The following is a 21,971-nucleotide window of genomic DNA, read 5'->3' on the forward strand; positions in this document are numbered from 1 at the left end:
TATATCCTTTTCAACTAATTTCACATATTTTTTCTGTATATTCTGTGTTTATTATTTAGTGTGTTAGCATGTATTTCATTATTATTTTTTGTAAATGCCTTTTGGGCGTTAATGAACAAAATAAATAAATAAAAAGAAAGCTTAAAAATTAAACTGGTGAAAAAGAAAAATTAAATAATGACTTATTTATTTGACAATTGTAGTCTGTATTACCTTACGGGCTGTCTAACCCGTCGAGTGATGAATACTGTAAATATAACTTAAAAGTGAACGATTATAAAGCAGATAGCTGCTCAACTGCTCAACAGTAGGTATGTACAGAAAAATAGATCCATATTATCCGCAGAAGCTGTATTCGTCTTCTGGGTGTGTAAAACGCTGCTTGGAATCTCGCTCTAGTATCATTATTGGAAACATACAAACTGATCTTTTTCAGTATATTTGGATTATATATACTTCCGAAAATCAGCTTGTAAAAATGTTTCCCGAGGAAAATTTCACGACGAGATTCGAGGGTGTTGTATAGGGCATAAAGGTATTTTGAAAAGACTTAGAAAGAAATCAGTACGAGTAGATTATAAGTAATAAATATATGAAAGTCAAAAAATTAAAATGTAAATGAGAATGTAAAAATCAAAATGTTAAAGACATTTTAAGAAACAATAGAGTTATTTTATTTTATCTTCATTGTAAAATATTATTCAATGCTTAAGTGGTTTTATATCACGATGTAGTATGTTTGTAAATATCATTCTTCTTCTTCTTCTTGTGCCTTATCTGATGTCCCCGACGTTGGCGATCACTTTTAAAAAAGCCACTCTGTCTTGTGCTGCCCGGAACAACTCCGCGCACCTCGTTCCGGTCCGGTCTCTAATGTTGCGCAGCCAAGGCGTTTACCAACTGCCAGATCCACGTTGTCCCTCAATCTCGTCCATTAGTATAAGTTGTAGGATATCATACTACGTCTCTATGCAGGATGTGATCCAGATAGGGAATAAAATAAGTAGGAAACAATTGTCTTATTTAGCTATAAGCTCACCTGGAAAGGACGTTCATCTTCATTTTTTCAAAAAAGGCGAGTCAGCCATCTTGGATTTCAAAATAAACATCAGATTTAAAATTAAAACGCCCTTATACACCTGAAAAAGACACCCATCTTTATTTTCTCAAAAAAGTTGAGCCAGCCATCTTGGATTTTAAAATAAATATCAGATTTAAAACAAGAACCCCTTCAAAATGACGCTTATTTTTATTTAACCAAAAAAGTCGCGTCCACCAATCTAGAATAAAAAAAAGTAAATTTTGAAATTACATAAAACCCCGTCATAGTTTTTGCATACAATTATTATAATGTAAATAATACTTACTTTTGTGTCACCAATGGTATGTTACCACTGCGACGGTTTTCTATGTATATGATTACAGATCATGAAATTTTCCAAGTAAAAAAACGCGACCTTACGTCTTCAAAGTCAACTCGTAACTTCTGATTCTTATAGTTCTACATTATCTCCTTATCTCTGACTGATTCAAAATTTAATTCGCTGAGGTAACTTGGGCAACGAATAAACTAATTTTCTTACCATAGTAATTTGTATGAGAAAATATTGTAAAAAAAACAACGAATGTTTGATAACGCATTACAAAAAAAAAAAACACAAGTTATTTCGGAAAACTGTTAACTTTATCGTATTTTCTGATGTTTTGTTATTGTTTTGAAATATCATTGTTATGCCTTTAATTAAATCACAATATTCGATAGGCGGAAATGCTATTGAAGTGTTATCCGAAAATTCCAGAATTTTTTCTCACGTAATTAAAGGATTTAACAGGAATTGATTTTCATAAGATACTTTATTTTATGGAGTAGTGAGGAGTATTTATTTTGTTAAGAAATATAAATATTTACTATCATTTAAAGTGGGAATGCTAAACCCTGTTTGGCCTGATTTAGATGTTCCGACCCTTAAACTTGTAATCCAGGTGTTTTGGTGATGTTGTCGAATTATTTTGTAGATCTCCGATAATATTGCATGGCCTAGCGACGAATTCTGCGCACATCTGGTTTCGTTCCTTACTTTTTTCAGCTCTTTCAGCTGATTTCACCGATACGGTGTTTCCTTACACCTGACTTTGTTGCTCCTCGCTCAAAATCTTCGCAATTTCCTCATCGGTGTACGCTTTTTCACAATGAGCAGCGGTTTTCCCTCTCATCCCAGGTGACCAATCAACACCTTTCGAGGTAGGTATTCGGAGTCATTTGAGTTGTTTCACAATTTTATTTACCTTCCCTTATTAAAACACAATACCTGACTAAAATAATAATTAAACCGTGTATAAAGATCGCCAATATCTTCCCGATTGATTATTAGAACGAACATATACGTCCGGTTATTGACTGATTTAATCATTAAGCTTTTCGTCTTGGTAGGAAGAAAAATGTCAACCCGAAAATAGAGTTTTTTGTTCAACACGTAGTTTGTAATTTTTAACAATAAATTTCAAGACCTTTACAAAACAAATTATATGAAAATATTATCTACAAACACTGTAGGTTACAATCAGCGATGCCAATGCTAATTTCCCAAATTCATCAAAAATCTAGATCAAATTAGCCGAATGGGGAGAAAACAAAGTCCCGATTCCCCACAGATTCCCCACGTAATTATCTCAAGAAAGAAAAAATAATTTGATAAAATATGTAAATAATAACATGAAATAAAAGCTGGATAGAATCGTGAGTGTAGCGAGGGTCCACCACCGGTAGCTTTGCCATTGATGCACATATAATATTACAATATTATTCAATTTAAACAAAATACACTTAAGGTCTAATCATTCTCGATATTTCGAGGGGACGTTTGTGGGCTCTTAAGAAGAATTTAAACAAATTTTGTTGATAACCTACCTTAGGATTATCTTGCGGTTTTTTATCAACAACTTTTATATTTTTTTGCACAAAACCTTTATTATTTTGAAATATAATAAAACAAAACGCAAGCAGTCGTTTGTACTTGTACCTTATGTGCTCATTCGACTGTCATTGTTTTAATTTTCCGTTAAAAAGGGAATCCCCGAATTACTATTTGAAGTTGATATTGTGTTGCTATAAAAAAATATCGGTTTCATTCATAATAATATTAATGTTTTAATCACTTACCATCAAACTATCGATGTGTTAGCTAAAGATAAATTAATAAATCGTAAATTGTTAAAATCTCCGCATTTTCGCGCATAATACCAAACTCCACAAAATCCCCAATCGAGTTGAGATTCCCCGCAGTTTGGGGAATTTCCCACTAATTGGCAACCGCGGTAACAATACAAAATTATGTGAATTTGGCCTAGAAGGGTGTACGTGTACATTTTCTACACAAATATCAAATAAACCTAATTTGTATTAAAAGTGAAAATAATTAATTCAACTACTGTATGTATTATATTTAATAAACCTACACTCAAATTATGTAGGCTTACAAGTATTCATTGCCATTTGTATTCCGTTTGTATTTTTTTTTTATTGAATGTATCATTCAGAATTGGGATTTTGATTTTTTTTTATATAAGTATGTAATGCAAATCAAATCGGTCTGATTTATGTGCAATTTCATTATTTCTAAAATTTACTTAACGCGTTTTTCATATAACGCGGTACGAATAATCTGATTAGTATAATTCCGAGTTTCTTACAACGCGGTTTCCGTATAACGCGGTGCGAATTAATCACGTTATAGGAGGGTTGACTGTAGTAGGTATCGGATCGAATAATATTTTTAATTAGCAATGTTTTGAGTCTGTTAAATGTTTGTAGATATGCTGGATTTCATTTCCTAAGGAGTTATTGAGATCTTAATTTATTACAACAGAGAGGGAAGATATTTTTAAGAGAGAAATATGAAAGTCTAGGCATTTACAGGGCTTATGACTTGTCACTGGCTGGTTTGAGTTGCCGCTCTACACACTGTGTAACATTCACATCCAATCCAAATTTCCTCAACTCTTCCATCTTTTGTGAAGTTAAAGAGCTGAAACCTTTATTGATGTGGGTGAGATTCATCTGTCACAAATTTTTCACCCACTTGGCAATGCCTGAAAACACTTTTTCAATTTGAATACTTCTTAAATCAGTTAGTTTAATCAACAATATTTTTAGTATGTCGAAATGTTTGCGGACTGGCTGGATTTCCGCCCTAGAGAGTTATTAAGTTTAATCAACGCTGTTTTGAGTATGTCACACTGATGCTACAATGTCAAATTAAGTAAAAACTGTTTAAAAATCATATAAAACGAATACGGTTCGGTCAATTCAACCTAATTAAGTGTTTTTGGTAATTGGTTGAGCCGATATTTTGTTTCGATGTATTTTAGCAAGAAAAATCATATGTAAGTAGATACTGGCAAAATTTTGTTTTGTGAAATTGCAAAGTCTGACGGGGCATTTTTGGTTTGTCTACACTGTTTGTCCCGCGCGATACCCTCTTCACTTTTTCGACTTTTTCTGTTCGCGCGCTTTTTGAATTGTAAAAAGTACTGTCTGCTATTTCGGTTTAAGTTTTAACTTTGCCTTAACTCGCACAACGCCGCAAATTTATCATCGATCCATCGCCGTTCATCATCCGCCGTCTCCAGACGAAATTGTGTGCCTGCAGTGTTCCTGATCAGCAATGTCCCTGACAGCGTGAGCTGATCGCCGACAAGGAAGAGGACTCAACACCGGGTTGGTCAGTGTTATTACATATCTAGTCTAATAACGAAATTCTCCAAGCCACTGCAGAGTGGATCCAATCACCGTTGTCCAAGCGATGGCGCGATATATTAAGACCACCATAAGTGCTGCAATATAAAATTTTATTTTATGTTCATATTTATGTTTATTGTTATATTTTTGTTTATATTTATATTTATGTTCATGTTTATATGTTTATATGGTAGAATTGGCTCTGCACTTTATAGCCATTTTACTGGAATAAAAATTTAATAAAAATAATAATAATAATAATATCGAGTTTCTCTGGTCTGAGTACATTTCTAATAGATTGTTGGCTGCATCCACTAGCTCATATTGTCAGTTTGGAGAATTAATTTACTATCCGCTATCATAAATTAATTTTTAAAACGCAAAGGTTCTAAATCAATTTATACGATTCACCAGTAATGCTTAAAGTTGCAATAATGTTCTAAATTAATATCGTCACGTTTGGTTTCACGTTTTAGTATTTATTTTGCGTAAATAAACGTAATTGAAATAAAAGTGCAGTCGTATGTAAAAAATAAAAAAATACTAATGAACACATTTCTACCCCCGCGAGAAGATTCAGAATAGCACTAAGGTTTAAATAGAAGCATAAAAATTAAAGTGTTTTCAGGCGCTGCCTAGTAGGTGGAATAACTCAGGCAGGTTAATCTCACCCGCATCAATAAAGGTTTCAGCTCTTTTCCTTCACAAAAGTCAACAGATGATGAGGAAATGTGAGTGTTTGAATATTACAGTGAGTGTAAAGTGGTCACTAAATCCGGTCAATGACGGGTCATAAGCCTTTTAAATGTCTAGACTTCCATATTTCTTTCTCAAAAATATTTTCCCTCTCTGTAGCGATAATTTAAATATTTTTAATTACTAAACATTTTTAGTAAAGGACTTATTTAAATTGATGATTTATAATATCAAATATTTAATTATATTATTTGGCAGCCGTGGTATGAGAAGTTTTGCATTTTTCATTTAAATAATATGTACTATTTATGTCAGTACAAATTGATTCGATAATAATTTATTAATAAATAAAAACCTTTAAAAACTTTTGAACTTTAACTTTGTATGTGCAGTATTTATTTTATAATATTAAAAATGCATTTAAAACACACTGTTAAAAATGTTGGTCACTCCAAAATTATTTGTATTTTTTATTTTAAAAAACGTATTTGGGTTTTTTTGATTTACATAAATATTTAAATTTTATGGCCATTTTCATTAATTATATTATACTAGCGTACCCGACAGACGTTGTCCTGCTCAAACGTTGGCTTGCCTGCTATTAGCTCGGAAAAAGACTTTTAATTTATAAGTAGGTGTACTTGTTTATGATTGAATTCAGTAAAAATAAATAAATGGGAAGAAGTTATAAGAAATGTAAGGAAAGAATCTGATTAGGATCCATAAAAAGCCAATACTGTTTGTAAACATTCAAAAACAAACTTTTTTAAACACAAAAAAACAATATCCTTATTTTTTTTTGTATTTGCTTTCTCGTCGAATGCAACCCTGGTAGGAAAATGAAAAAAAGTTTTATGCTTTTAACTTTTTTTTATCGATTCGATTGAACATTTTAATATCTACGAACACGCTCAGCGCAAAGATCTATGCTCGCATGCTTCCGCTGTCCTGGAAGGCCGTCGATGACGATCTTTCGGCTTTATTCGGCGGAACTAAGGGACGAAGGATTGACCTGGGAGGAAGTGAAAGTTTTGACTGGCGACAGGGTCTCCTGGAGGCGTCTGGTGATGTCCACATGCTCAATTTAGAAGCGAATGTGGAAAAGAAGAAGAAGATTTTAGTTAATATTAGGACATTCAAATTAATATGTATTTAGATACTAGTTTAAGATTATATAAATAAGCATAAATGAAAATACTGTGTTCTAAATAATGATTAATCATAAAATTAAATAAGTGAAAAATAATAAAAATAAACCACAGAACTCTTCTGTCAGCGTGTAGATAGTTACAGGCCATTTTAAGAAAAGTTATTTGTTATTTTCCTTATAAAACTACCTACTATTTTAAAATGATTTTAATCTTGTATCCGGTTCTTGAGTCAAGAGCAAACTACTAACTGTATTATTTCTTTGAATATTAATATTTCTGCCAAAATGGAGGAACCGCCTATATTGCAAAATGCAGAAGAACATCGAGATAAAAGTAAAATTAATGTCGTGAAATTTGATGATGGTTTTGAAGCCATTGACGTGTTTTTCGGCGTTGGTGGCTTGCAAGGTCTTCATAAAGGCCAGATTTCGTTTAGACAAAGGTAAATTATTTATAATATCCCGATTCTAAAAGTAGAGAAATGTATAAAAAAAACAAATAAAAGGACACAAAATGCCTTCACTTCCCAAGAAGACAGACGTCAACGGTAAGGTTTGTTGATGTATGCTAATATTCCGCAGCGGCTTCTCCTGAATGGGTTTTCTGTGATTTTTAGAATTTAAATAAGAAGCACAACATTTGTGTTTGATTTTTTTTGTGTCTTTGTTTTTTAATTATTTTTTTTGTTTATTTTTATCTATAAATCCTCAACGGCTGACATGTAAACGGCGTCTGTGCTACTAATATTACTTATGCAGATGATATGATATTATTCAATTGCAATATGATATTATTCATGCAATTGTTGCTCAATGCTTGCGAAAAATATGCAAATGACCACAATATATATATATGTATTTTTTTTTTTAGTAAATTTGCATAAAGAGTACATGTTTTTGTAAAATTCCAAACATATCTACTTTTACACATCTAGTAAATGTTATCACTGTAACTCTCCAAAAAAAGAGACTAACTCTTGTGCTTGGAGATTGACTTACACTGTGTTAGTTGTTTATTTATAAGAGTTTACATAATTTTTAATACGAGTACACGAGAAAGAAAAATAAAAACATAGGAAATATAAAGAAAAAACATAAAACAATAATACATTCATACTAATTAAAATTGAATGTTGTTTTTACACGTGTTCAAAAAATTTCTTTAGATTAATTTTTATTTTATTTATTGATATATTATTTTTAATAGTTTTTTGTTCATTGGGATGATTATTATAATTTTTTACACCTTTAAAGACAAATCTATTTTGATCATGACTTGTATGGAATTTAGGAATCTTAATATTATGTTGGTATCTGAGTGACTTATTCATCTCAAATTCTTTTATTTTTTCTGCTTTATAATAATATAATTTATTTTATAAAGAGTGTCTACTGTATGAACCTTAAATATTTTATATAATCCATTTACATAATATATATAATAGGCAATGTTCGTTTGTGTGTCCTCGATAGACTGAGTAACTACTGAACTGATTTAAGTTCGGTTTTCATCAAAATGATGCTTTGCCATGGGTATATTTATAACTCTTAAAATCTTTAATCTGTTTTGTAGAAAAAAAAAGTTAGGAGCGTAAATATTTTATTTATCATTCACCAGGGATGTATTCCAGAAGACTGCAAATACTAAAAAATTGAGTGGACGTTATTTATCGAAAATGTTTGTATTTGGATGTTTAAAAACAACATTCGTTATTTATGGCTCCCAATCAGATGCTTTCCATAAATTCTTTATAATTTCTACCCATTTGTTCCTATATAAGTACAAGAATAACAAAAAATAATAATTGAAATAATTAACATATATAACAAAACTAACAAAATTTGAACCAAAATTGAAATAGGTACTAACAGAAAATAACCCACCAAAAACCTGATAGCGCCTATTTAACATAAAAAGAGAAACTTACAGTAAAACTAGAGTTTGAGACCTTTGCAAAAATAATTCTTTATTTGAAAATGAATTATTTCATGTTTTAGAATTCAATCATAAACAGGTATCTAAGTACCTGCTTACAAATAAAAAGTTACACTATACTTTTTACGTTTATATGTTTATCATTGTCAAGTAAAGCTTTGTAAGTTTACTTAACAGTGGGATAACTTTTTTAAAATTTTCTTTTCTTATTCTTCAAATTTAAATTTATCCTGTTTCTATTTATTTTATTTTTATTTTTGCACATAAATATATATATTTTTATTTTATTTGCAACTTCTAAGTGCCTAACATTTCTTAATTGTTAAATAGCTTTTATTTTGATACCGATAATGTACTTAATCAATAGCTTACACCACTGTGGAAAATTTATATTGACCGTTTTCACAATTATTTTCGTATATTCTTATTTTCTGTGTACAATATATGTAAAAACTGTTGTTTTTTCCCAAATAAAAAAAATTAAAAATATTTTTTAGAGGAAACGCGGTCTGACTTTTTTTTCATACAAACGTAGATATTATCGTATTTTCTCCCTGGATTATGGACTAGAACAGTGTATTCTGTTAAGTTATAATAATTAATTAATATAATAAATAATTGCATATCGAGAATTCAAAACAACAGAACCAAAACTGCAATGTAATGTAACATTTTAATTGTGTTTGATGTTGTTACAGATTACTCTACGCAGTCGGAGTATGTAACATAATGCCCCTCATAGCTGGTGAACTGGTCATCCTCGCACTCTTCTTTGTTAGCGATGACGACAGATTCTTGGAGACGACTGATATGCTACCTTGCTTACTGACGACCACTTTCAGCTTTATCAAGTCTGTGGTTCTGATAAAAAAAAACCCAGAAATCGTCGTCCTGGTAGCGGACCTAAGAGCCATATGGCCAGAGACCATGGACGAAACGACATGTAAAATCATGAATAAGAACATGATTGCTTCAAAGAATTACTGTCTTTTCTACATGAGGTTTACCGTTTTCTTGGCTCTGTTGTATAACTTTTTGCCAATTATTAATATATTTTACAATATCACGTTGACTTACTTAGGGTACGCGTCTTTAAAGTGGAACGATAATATTTCTCAACCGTATCAGGTTTGGTACCCTTACGATTACGGAGCGTCTGTAGCGATTTATATTCCAACTTACATCTCGCAATTTCACAGTGGTAAGTCAAATAATTCCTGATTCCCGTGTTTTGCAGAATAAAGAATACAGATATGTGTGAAAGAACGAGAACCATTGAACAGTTACTTCATTTCTATAATGGTTTACTCGGTTCGTACAGGAAAGTATTTTTAAATTCAATATAAGCTCCTAGATTCTAGTTGGCAAAAGACACGCAAGAGAGAGCGAGCCTGGCGCCATGTACTGGCTGATACCCTACGTATCCCGTATCCTCATCATCTTTCATGGATCGGCGCCATCTCTGTAAGATCCTTAATAATAACTTCTACTATAGTTTCGATGGCTACTCCAAAAATCCTGCAAAAGTAAAAATTCTCGTCGTTTAAAGAATGTGTAGAATGGTTGGCATATTGTATTTGGACAAAGGAGCTTAAAATGTCTCCGGGTATTAACTGAACAAATATTTGGGAAGAAGTGATCTTTTCTAAGCCTAGGTTTTGTTATTGTTAAACGTAGTACTAACAATTTTTGCACCATTACGTGACAACAATAAAAAATCAGTCAGCAACGGTCGCCGTTCACCATAATACCGTCACCATCGGCTCCTTTGAAAAAATAAGGTCCAATCACCATTTCCGACGTAACTGCACACCGCATGGCGACTTATAGAGGGTGCTATGTTGTTTTATGAATTATGCGTGGAATTTCCGTCCCCCAGAACCGAGAATTTTGTTTATTGACGTGGCCGCTGCGATGAAAATGAGCTTCGTCGCTCATGATCAATTCTGATGCAAAATCATCCACTTCCTCGTTGAGTTCCAAAACTTTATGGCTCTATTCTAAACGGGAGCCACTGTCATTTAGTAACAACTGTTGGCCCACCTGAATTTCGTATGGGACCATTTTCAAGTCCAATGTCAAAATGCAGCGCAGGGAACGCCGCGAAATGTGCAATTATTGAGCACTTCTTCTGGATGTTTTGGGCTCCTTTACCACATTTTCACTCCCTGTTTCGATGTTTTCAGCCGAACAGCCGCGCCATTTCAGGGCTTTCTGGGGCTACGGCTGTCCCATGTTGTGCCGCTCTCTTCAAATCGGGTCGCCAGACCCCGAATTGTTTGCGCTGTGGGCACTGCACGATTGGGATGTTTTCGCCGAAATTCACATCACGTTAACACAATTGAGGAATTATTGCGCTCCAACATTATCACAATTATCGCGCGTTCTTGAAGCGTATAGCGATACATTGTTATCCCTTATAAATTTCACACGTATCTTCTTTACGAATGTTAAAAGTAAACCGACATACGACGCCATTTGCAAAAATGTCAGCACTTTCCATAGGGTGATACTTATTTCCCCACTTGTATATAAAAATACAAATACACAGAACTGCATTCTTCATTACGCCTCAGACACCAATTTTTGGCTCTGAAAACTTTGTTACGTCATTTCTAAATAGTAAATTTTTGTTCCCTTTCTTTCCTTTAATTTATAGTTTATGCTGATTCTATTTTAATTTGTGTAATCGTTTTCATTGTTTTAGGCTATAAATAACGTAAATAAAACGACCCTGTAAATTCACTGAGTTTATTGTTTATCTTCTAATTTAAAAGCATTTGCTTGCCATCCATTAAAATGATAATGTTGCTAAATGTTAGATTAAATTTGCAGGGCTTTTTGTTGTATGCTTAGTTACTACTTTCGACTGCTTTTTCTCTCTGGTGGTGTCGCATATTTGCATGCATTTTCAACTTCTTCAGATGCACATAAGGAACTTGGACTCTAACGAAAAAGACTTTGCTGAGAACCTCAAATATGTGGTAGAGCATCACAACCACCTCTATGAGTAAGATACGTAATATATTTAATCATTTTTATCCCATCTGGCCGATTGTCAGGTAACCTTTCACATTATTTGGTACATTCTCATAGGCGACTTCTGTTTATTTTTTATGATGTTTTACTTTAGCAATTTCTTTTATTTTTGCGATCGACCACTTTTTAGTATACCGTTAGAATTTATTTGAAGGTTTATTTTAACTTATAAAAATTGTGGTGATGTGGAAATCACAAACAATTAGCAGAATGGTGAGTGTTATACAGTGTGTGAAGTGACCACTTAAACCAGCGAATGAAAAATCACAAGCCTTATAAGTGCGTCGATTTCCACATCCCAAATAACTAAGTTATTTCTTTTGTCTCTGTTGAGATATTGATCACTTTACGTGAAATCCTAATTGGGTTGAAATTTCACAATTAGTCTACAAATATTTGGGCATACTCAAAACATTGAAGAGTTTTTATGACTATAGAGATATGAATACGCAAGTAGAAAAATTTTTGTGTCTAGGAAGTAAGTTTTCAAGAGATGAAAATGTATAAAAAGCGGTTGAATGTGGGCAAAGACATAGACGAAGGATTTAAACCGGGTTTTTCGATCAGTAAAATAGTTACAAATCAGAAGAAATATTTAAGTTTTGAATAAGTATTACTTTCTTTATACAAAGGGATTCTAGACTCGTTTTCGTGTGATCGACGAATTTTCAAGATTATTTCGGATGACAACGCACCCGCTCACGCCCCGCGGCTTGTTCCCGACTTTTTGACAAAAAAAAGACCTATGATGTCCAACCACTGCATTCACCGGACTTGGCCACCTGCGACTTTTTTGTGTGGAGTAAATAAATAAAAAATATACATTTCCTTGTATTTTATATCAATCAGTGTAAACAGAGATGCACATACATATCGACGATAGAAAGGAAAAAGTTACCAAGCGGCATGTAGCAACTTCACAAAAGAGTCAATTAAAGTTTTTAAAATATTTTTTATTAATGGAAAATCTTGTATTTTTTATTTTTATTGTAATTATCACGGAAAACATACCCAAATTTTACGTTTCGATGAGATTTTAACACTAAAAAAATAATTAGCTCAAAGTACTTGTACGTATCGCTTGGTAACTTTTTCGTTTCCATTGTCGATAAATTTATATATTCATTCTCACATATATAGATTCTATTTTTATATTGACTATACATATAAAACAAACCATCACGCCGTTTTCCCGTAAGGGTAGGATAGAACGCCACATCCCTCTATCTTTGCATACAGATCTCGCTTCCTCCACATTCTTACATCTTCTCATGCACGCGCGCCGATTATTCTGACTTTTGACATGTCCATCTTCAATTATTTGTTGGATTTGATTATGTCATCTCGGTCTTCCTCTATTTCTGCATCCATCAACATTTACGTTGTAAACATTCTTAGCCGTTCTTTCACTGTCCATTCGCTCTACATGTCCAAACCAGCGCAGAGCTCTTTTCTTGATTTTGTCGATAATGCTTATCTCAGCCTTACATAATGTACGGATCTCTACATTTGTGCATCTATCGTACACATTTTTACCACACATTCGCCTGAGAGACCGTATTTCAAAAGCATTCGGCCTACTTTCATCTCTGTTTTTCCAAGTCCATTCTTCGCTTCCTAAGACTCAGGGTCGGGACCAGGCCTCCATTGTGAACTGATAATTTTTGTATATACACTCTATATTTTTATATATAGACTAAAATACATGATGATGATGATGATATTACATGTTATATGTACACACTAATGTATTGCAATATAATTGGGCAACATTTTTGAGAAGGAATATGGAAATCAAGGCATTTACAATACTAGTTACCTGTCATTGTCTGGTTTAGGTGGATATTTTAAGGGAGCAAAATCTAGTCCTTGTCTACATACATTTGGACCAGCTCAAAATATTGTTCATGAATGTTCATGAATACCACAAGATTTTGTGATCTTCAAGTTAATCTTAACGCCAGAGAAAAAAAATATGTCTCATATTTAGGTATATTAGGTAATTTAAAACAAAATATTTTATCCATCAGGATCTCCGAAAATGACAAAATATTGAGTTCCCTGAACATATCAAAGAGATGGTAAAGTTTCAATAAATATATTCTAAAAATAATCTAATAAATTAACACAAATAAAATAATATTGTCAGTTCCATATACTGCTGCCTTTCATGACTTTATTTAGTCCATAGTAAAAGTCTTTTAGAAGTACGCCTTTTATAAAAAAAATGAGTTTATTGTCCATTATAATAAGGACATTGTCGGGTATTCTATTGTAGAAGCGTACGCAGTGCCCCACAAACGATGTGCTCACCTTACTTAGCTTTAATTTCGGGATTACTAATTGACAAAACTATAAAACCTTCATTTGAGAGAAAGAGATGTAATTTAGTTAAATCACTAAACAAGTCACTCATATAATTTTAATAAGATGATTTTTTATCTGAGGCATTGTCTCTTTAGACAATGATTATCAGGCGATCATTTCCTATCCTCAGGTGACTTAAGGTTAACTTAAGGTAACCTCAGGCTACCACGCAGTGACTCGAGGGAGTTTTTTCAGAGTGTGTTAAATAAAGGTTAAAGATCCTCGGACCTACCACAAAAAATGCCTCTTAGCCAAAGCTCTTCTAATTTTTGGTATACTCGTTTACGTACTAATTTACGTCAAATGAATATCCCGTTATTGTGGTTTGTTAAGAATATCATGTTAATCAAAACATGACTGGCAGTGCACAATCCGATGGAAGCGAAAGGTGAAAGAAAAATGCCAGAGGAAAGATGAAATCAGATCGGTCGCGGTTCAAAGCAGTTACTGTGTAGGAAAGAGTTACAATTGTAAAAATCTGAGACAAGTAGGAATAACTGATAAATTAAGAAGTGGGGTCACTAAGATCATGGATGATGAAATAATTGTAAAACGGTAGGAGACCATCCTCTCACTCGCTTACACTTAACTTTATTGTCTCTGTTATCACCGGGTTTTTGAGACTGCAAAACTGAATATTATTTATTATTATTATTATGAAAATAAAACTTTGTTATTAGTGTTACACAATTTTTATTATTTTACAATAACACTACTAAAGTTTCGGGAGAGCACTCCTCCCATAGACGGGTGATATAAAACTGGACGTTTTGGACGTATTTACGACACTTTTGGTAATAAATCGCTGTGTTGTGCTATTTTTTGTGTTTTTTGGATGCTTGTTGCCATTTTTGCTTATTTATTATGGACGCTTGACGCCATTTTGATAATTGAATTTCGTGTTTACTTAAACGTTTGATACGCAAGTGCTTTTTTGTTTTTATTATTGTGAATGAACGCATTGTCGTCATTGTGATTTTTTGGACGCTAGCCGCCTTATTTGTAAAGCGCTTTATTTTTATACTGTCTTTATATCACCCGTCGATGGGAGGAGTGCTCTCTCGAAACTGTAGTAGTGTTCTTGTAAAATAATAAAAATTGTGTAACACTAATAATGAAGTTTTATTTCCATAATAATAATTTGTAATGAAGTGTTACGAAGTGAATGCCAATTTAATTAACAATATTGAACATTATTTCATTAAATTTTATTTATGTTTTCAGCATGGCGAGTAGAATTGAAGATTTGTTTTCATTTGTACTATTTTTTAACCTAGCAGCCAGTTCTCTGCTTATCTGTTCAGAATTATTTAGTATGACGGTAAGTATTATTAAGATTTAAAGCATTAACTTTGTGGTCAAACATTTCACTGAATATGATTAGATATTTGTATATAACCACTTAGCGACTTTTTTATGTCTACCGGTTTCGAGACGTACCCGTCGCTTCATCAAGCCACCAATTAAACCAACATCCAAAATCCACTATACGCCATAATCAAAGATGTTGCACAAACATTTAAAACCAACACGACATAAATTTTAATAAGCAAACACTGATTAAGTGATCAAAATATAATATATCATATTATGTTGCGAGAAAAATAGTTGGAAAAAGAGGGAGGGGATAAAGGATGGGCGTGAGCTGAATAGAAGGTGCCCATTACAATGAAACATCGTATAACGGGCTATATTGAAAGGTTGTTTGATTATTGATCAAAGGAACATTGCTTTTTAAAGCTTTCCTAATGTGCCCTTCACAGATATAGAACAAGAATCCTGGACGAGTTTTTTCGACTCTGTGGCTACACTTAGATAAAGACCTTAAATAAGGAAATCAAATAGAGAAAAGTGTGCCTCGTCGTGTAGCGTGACGTATACACCTACCAATCTTGGTGTTTCGGATTTGATAATAAATAAATATTTTTAATTATATATATTTTTTAATAACTGTTACAGATCGCTCCACCGGACAGGTCATTCAAATACTTTCTTTTTATCATATCTTCAGTTTCTCAAATAGCTCTCATGTGTTTGTATGGAAATAAACTCATCGAAGAGGTATGTTGAATTCCACCACTCTTCCCGCAACAAGGTCTTTTCATGTTTTTAATATCTTCATGTTTTTAAAAATAAGTAAGGTATTATTGTTTTTTCCGTGCGATATTAGATACGTTTTCTACAATGGTTTAAAATACGCATATTTTGAATTACCTGAAAACTAGACGTTTCGCTTCCTATGGGACAAATGGCACGTATTACGTTACTGCGCCATGCTTGTGCTGTTTTGTAACTGTTTTGTATGTACCTGTTTTTAAACCCAAAATTACGAAGAAAAACACGTTATTTCTAGATCGATAATTATATCGTTCGAATTGCAATATTTCCGATTTCTGAAATCTTTTATTCTACTCGCACTTATGTGTCTGTCTTAAAGTTAACCCATTCTCTACCTTTTTTTTTACATTTTGTTCGCATTTCGCGTGAGGCAACGCTCTCACTATAAAGACTTATGTCTTATAACCTCAAAATACGATTCAAAAACGTTATATAAATTATTGTTTTTCTAAAATCAATTAAAAAAATACATTTTTGAAATAAAGCGTTATCTTGATGTTTGAATTCTGTTTTCGTGATTTTATTTAAGTTCTCATTTAGGATAGATTAAAAGTAATATATTTTTTAATGAAATTTTCTGGTTTTATTCATATTTTATTATTGCAGTTCAACAAAATATTCATGTTTTAATGATATTATAGTAATAATCGGTTTTCAGAGAAAATATTTCGAAATTAAAAAATAGTCCATCCTAGTACTCATTTGCGTTTCAACTCTCACAAAATAAAGATATCATTGGAAAACAATATTTCGATGTTGTAAAAAATTGGAGATCGGTTTTATAAAAAGAAGGTAATGAGTTCCCAATGCGTTCTAACCAGACGAGACATAACATGATTTCTCATATAATACAGAGATAGGCGCTCGAAGTGTTACCAACTTCACGCTGCTGTAGCAACCAAACGGCTTATGAAAGTGCGCTCATGTTTTGACGCGTGTCAGTTTATTATATTGTTAACAATTTTACCTAATCATATTATAAGTATCAGTTAAAACAAGTTATCGAAATGGAATTTAAACTCAACAGTGTTATTGCTCTGTATTTGGTGGAAAAATCGCAACCAGCTTAATGAGCTACGACATTTATATGTAAACAAAATGTTTGTGCATTGGACCATTTTACGTTACAATGATACTGGTAGAAAAAAAAAACGCCATGGAGGTGGACATCCAAAAACAGCAACATCAACAGAAATGGTTCGAAAGGTGAAGTCCAGAATTCAATTCAATCCACGACAAAGCGCAGTTCAAAATATCAATGTGTCTGCCCATAGTATGGGGCGCATATTAAAAAATGAACTACGATTGAAGCCCTACAAAATACAAAAAGTGCAAGATTTAAAAGCACAAAAGGCAGTTCACCTAGCAAGAGCAAAGGTGTTAAAACACTTGGACGTTGGTGGCGAGCTAGAAAATTTGGTCTTTGAAAATTTTTTGGCTCAGCAATATGTAAACAAACAAAACAATCGAGTATGATTACAGTGCAAATTAAAAGACAACTTAGACCAGCGAATTGCTCTGCAAAAGCAAGCGCCTGCATCAGTGATGATTTGGGCCGCTGTAACTACCGCAGGACGCTCACCACTCGTTTTTATTGAATAGGGAAAAGGTAATATCATCAAATCTACCGGGAAAAGATTTTAACTGATGCTTTGTTACCTTGGGCACGTAAAAAGTTCCATTGGACGTTTCAACAAGACTCGGCACCATCCCATGAAACCCAACGTTTACAACAAAAAGTTCCCAACTTCATTTGATCACAACAGTGACGTCCATATTCCTCGGACTTAAACCCAATGGACTTTTCCATACTATCCATTTTAGAGGCCAAAGTATCAGCTAAAAAATATGACACAATTGACGCCTTAGAAATTGCTATTCGTCTAATAGGACAAAATACCATCAACTAACATTTGTGCAGCGTGTGAAGCCTTCTTGGACAGGCTCGATGCTTTTATCCGCGTTAAAGGTGGCTACATCGAACAATACCATTTTTTAAAAAATGTTTTACGATATACTGAAGTTTTAAATTTTAAAAATCAAAATTGACAAAATTACAGAATTTTTAATCTGTAACACTTCGAGTGCCGACCCCTGTATATTAATATAACCCTAATGAGTTTTCTAAAATTTGCAAACAAATAATAAAAAAACATGAAGAATGGAAAAATCAGTACCAAACTGGTTAATCCTTTCGAATAAGACACACCATGTATATACATTTTGAACTTTTTTAATGAAGCGCGCGTATAAACTGTAAATTCCACAAACCGTGCTTGAGAAATAGCTATATGCGAGTGTTAAAATAATGCATAATATTAATGTTATTATAGTCTTGTGCTTATAAGTAATTTATTTAAAATGTTAATACGATACTTAATCAATTCTCAAAATTAATAATTTCAAGTTTGATAAATCCTGCATATTTTTTTGATAAACCGAATCAAGGTTCATAACAGCGTGTACTTTACAGAGTACGGCCATTCGAGATGCAGCTTATGACTGCAAATGGACGGAAGGGAATTCCACTCTTCGGAACGCAGTCCTCATGCTCCAGATGAAATCCACAACTCCTGCTAATATCTCTGCCTTGGGTTATATCACAGTTTCCCTCGGCAGCTTTACAGCCGTAAGATATTACAAATTTGTTTGTAAAAATAATACATTCGTTACCTAAACCATAACAAAAAATGTATTAACAATAAAATGTATTATACGAGTACATAAAACCACTTACCCTGCCCAATTTCGAAGGTACCAGAAAAAAAATTGTATCATATTTTTATACGTAGTCCCTCTGGACATAAATGCACTTCTTCCAGCGATACTCCGACATTTCTATAAATTCCTGGGGAGCGATTACAAACACTATCTTCATCGGTACATTTTGAGACGGTATACAGTAAAATCGTAATTTGATCTGAAAACGGAAATGCACATATTTGTATGAAAATTTCACGTATTGTAATTATTATTCGACCTCGTGGTGTAATGGTCAGCGCGTTTGCCTACCATGCAAGAGGTCTCGGGTTCGATTCGCAACATGGTTGATAATAATTTTTTTTAGTTAAAAGGGAGCTTTTAGGCTAGAATATTTCATTGTCCCTGGATTGGTTGGTACCTGAAGCGTAAGACTGATCATCTCACCTTCACGTAATAAAAAAAATATCAAGATATGCTGCGATTGGTGTACAAACGAAATGTCCTATGCACAATCAGGTGCGGAAAGGGAATTATGATGATGATGTATGATAATAATGTAGTAGGGTACCTGTTATTAGCCATGTTTAGAAAAAAAATGTATTCATATTCTATTTTTCACACAAAACACTTAATTTTACTTTGTAGTTAAAATTGAAGATACACGTTAACTTTCTATTGCAATACGGGCCCTGGGCCTTGATTATGATGGGAAGAGAAAATTTATCTTCAAGCTTTAATAGACATGAAATGAAGAAGATAAGTATTAGTCCATGTGTTAGCGAAATGAAGAATGCAGTTTGGTGTAAGAAATAGAATCAGAACCCTAGACGAGTGCTTTCGACCCGATGGGTACTCTAAAACCTGAATAGGGAAATCAAAGGATATTAGTCCGCCTAGTAGTGTAGTGGTTAGCGCATGTGCCTACCATGCCAGAGGCCTCGCATTCGATCATCGGAAATGTTTATTTTTTCAACTTTTCATTTTTTTTAAATGAAATTTTAATTTAAATTTCATTGATAAACCCTTACGGGTTACATACATTTAACAAAATATTTTCACTTTTAAAATTCACATTCTACTGTTGATAATAATATTTTTAACGTGTTTTGTAAAGGTTGTCTGAGTCTTTTGTTTAGTTTTGTCTGGTAGTTTATTGTATAATTTCAGTCCATGGTTTATTATATACCATAGTCTCGATTGTCCTTTTCTCGTTTTAAAAGATTGTATATGATATTTTTCTGATTTTCTCGTATTGTGTTCATGTTTACTACAGTTTTTTTCGAGTTTTAATTCTTCGTCTACAATTACATCAGTGGCTAATTAATGAATAAATTTTAAAGATTCTAGTTTAAAGAGTTCAGTTATATTTAATTGTTTAGTTTGTTCAAAAAGTTCTTTAGTTGCTGTTAGATAGGGAAGGTCATATACTTACTTTAATATTTTATTTTGCTGTCTTTGTAGTCTGTTTATGTCATTTTGATTTCCTGTTCCCCATAGTAGTTGCATATAACATATTTTAGTTTTTGCATAGGCTTCATACATTATTTTTTTTCCTTTATTGGAACAAAGTTTTTGATTTTTAAAAATAGACTCGATAAAGTCGCCACTTTGCTAATTAAATTGTTGATATGAATTGCCCATGTCGATTGTCTGTCTATTGTTAGTCCTTAGTTTAATTTTATAAATTTAATATTTATTATTCTTATTATTATTTTTTTTTTTTTTATTGGTTAGTTTTAAGAAATTTTAGTTCATGTATACCTCTGTTTTACTATTTTGTATTAACAAGAATTGTTATATTATGGGAAATAAAGATAAATTATTATTATTATTAATGAAATATTTAACTCAATGTGTCCGGGCGGATAAAGAATACAGAAAGGCGTATCATTTAGAACCGAGCGCTTTCGACTCGATCGATGCCTCGGATTAAAACCCTTAAAAAGGAATTCGAGTGGAAATAAGTTGTAGGACGTAGGTTCGATTCCAGTAGAGTAGACATAAAATGTTTGTTTTGAATGTGATTCACGATTCCACAGCAATATTTCATTGTTCCTGGACAAACACCTGATGCGTAAAACTGATTACCGTACCTTCCATGTAATAAAAACGATCCATATACGCTGCAGTTGAAATTCCAGTGCAGCGCCCTATGCACTGATAAGTGTGTGCATAAGGAGGTGATAATGCTGATGATTTATGAAATACAACATTGCGAATGTTAACATTTCATAGTTTCCGAAAAATGATCACATTACCTCCAACCACATTCTAACCAAAATGATCTAAACACGCTGCAATTGGGGTACTAATACAGTGCCCTATACACCACTGGGTGCCGATAAGAAAATGATGATGAGGATGTTAAAAACTGAAGACCTGTTTTGGCTTAGTTATTTTTTCATAAGTATCCTTCATCTGAATATCCCAAAAATTATCCTAATTTTATCTTAGAAACGTTTAATCTTATCCTTAAATAAAGTAAGACTAATCGCTTAGTAATTTTATGATATATAAAATTTGTTTTTTTTCCAGATTCTTCGAGCTGGATGGTCTTATTTTACGATTCTGCACCAGACTTACGACCAAAAGTTTTAAATTATTGTATTATTTGTTTCATATTAATATCAATAAATGACAACTCGCAAGCCAGTCATGCTTTTTGTTTTATATTCCCTTCTGAATGTTTTTTTATTTTTATTGTGGTAAAATTTTTATTTTTATAAATTTTCCTGAAATAAATTGATAAAGCAAATATCAACAAAGGGTCTAAAAGCTGTAATAAAAAGTATTAATATTTTTAGACATTTTCCTGTAGCAGAAATAATTGTTTTTAACACCCTTAAAATACGTTTAAAAAACATCAAATTTAGTGAATTTTTTTTTGGATTTTATAATTCATTGTCTACTTCTCATAAAAAAATCTCTCAATCCCGCAAGTTAACGAATTGATAATGTTTAATTCACTTTATTGTTTTTTATTGTTTTTATTATCTTATTACTATTTAAAGCATTAACTTTATTTATTAGCTAAGAACATTATTATTATAAACTGTACAGTTTGCACTAAAAACAACACGCTAAAAATTCACATTCATTATTTAAACAAGAGTTTTTGGAAAAAAAATATTAAGAATTTCCCAAAAGTTTATCATGGGAAATGTTGCTCTGAAGTTTTGTGGTCTGGCCCTGGAACACTTGGGCCTTACTTATAAACCTGGTAT

At 32.5% G+C, this 21,971-nt stretch overlaps 1 protein-coding gene across 1 annotated transcript in view; it reads left to right on the forward strand.

Moving 5' to 3' along the window:
- LOC148284373 (odorant receptor 67c-like) overlaps nucleotides 1-21,390 on the forward strand; it is a 32,705-nt gene extending 11,315 nt beyond the window's left edge. The window contains exons 2-7 of the mRNA XM_088241147.1: nucleotides 9,219-9,721; nucleotides 11,356-11,530; nucleotides 15,151-15,247; nucleotides 15,886-15,987; nucleotides 18,518-18,673; nucleotides 21,283-21,390. Coding sequence (XP_088097273.1) covers nucleotides 9,219-9,721; nucleotides 11,356-11,530; nucleotides 15,151-15,247; nucleotides 15,886-15,987; nucleotides 18,518-18,673; nucleotides 21,283-21,345 — 1,096 coding nt within the window. The 3' untranslated portion in view covers nucleotides 21,346-21,390. The remainder of the gene's footprint in view (nucleotides 1-9,218; nucleotides 9,722-11,355; nucleotides 11,531-15,150; nucleotides 15,248-15,885; nucleotides 15,988-18,517; nucleotides 18,674-21,282) is intronic.
- The last annotated feature ends 581 nt before the right edge of the window (nucleotides 21,391-21,971 follow it).

The sequence above is a fragment of the Micrasema longulum genome, unplaced genomic scaffold, assembly GCF_059751315.1.
Source record: "Micrasema longulum isolate JH-2025_06_02 unplaced genomic scaffold, ASM5975131v1 h1tg000127l, whole genome shotgun sequence".
NCBI lineage: Eukaryota > Metazoa > Arthropoda > Insecta > Trichoptera > Brachycentridae > Micrasema > Micrasema longulum.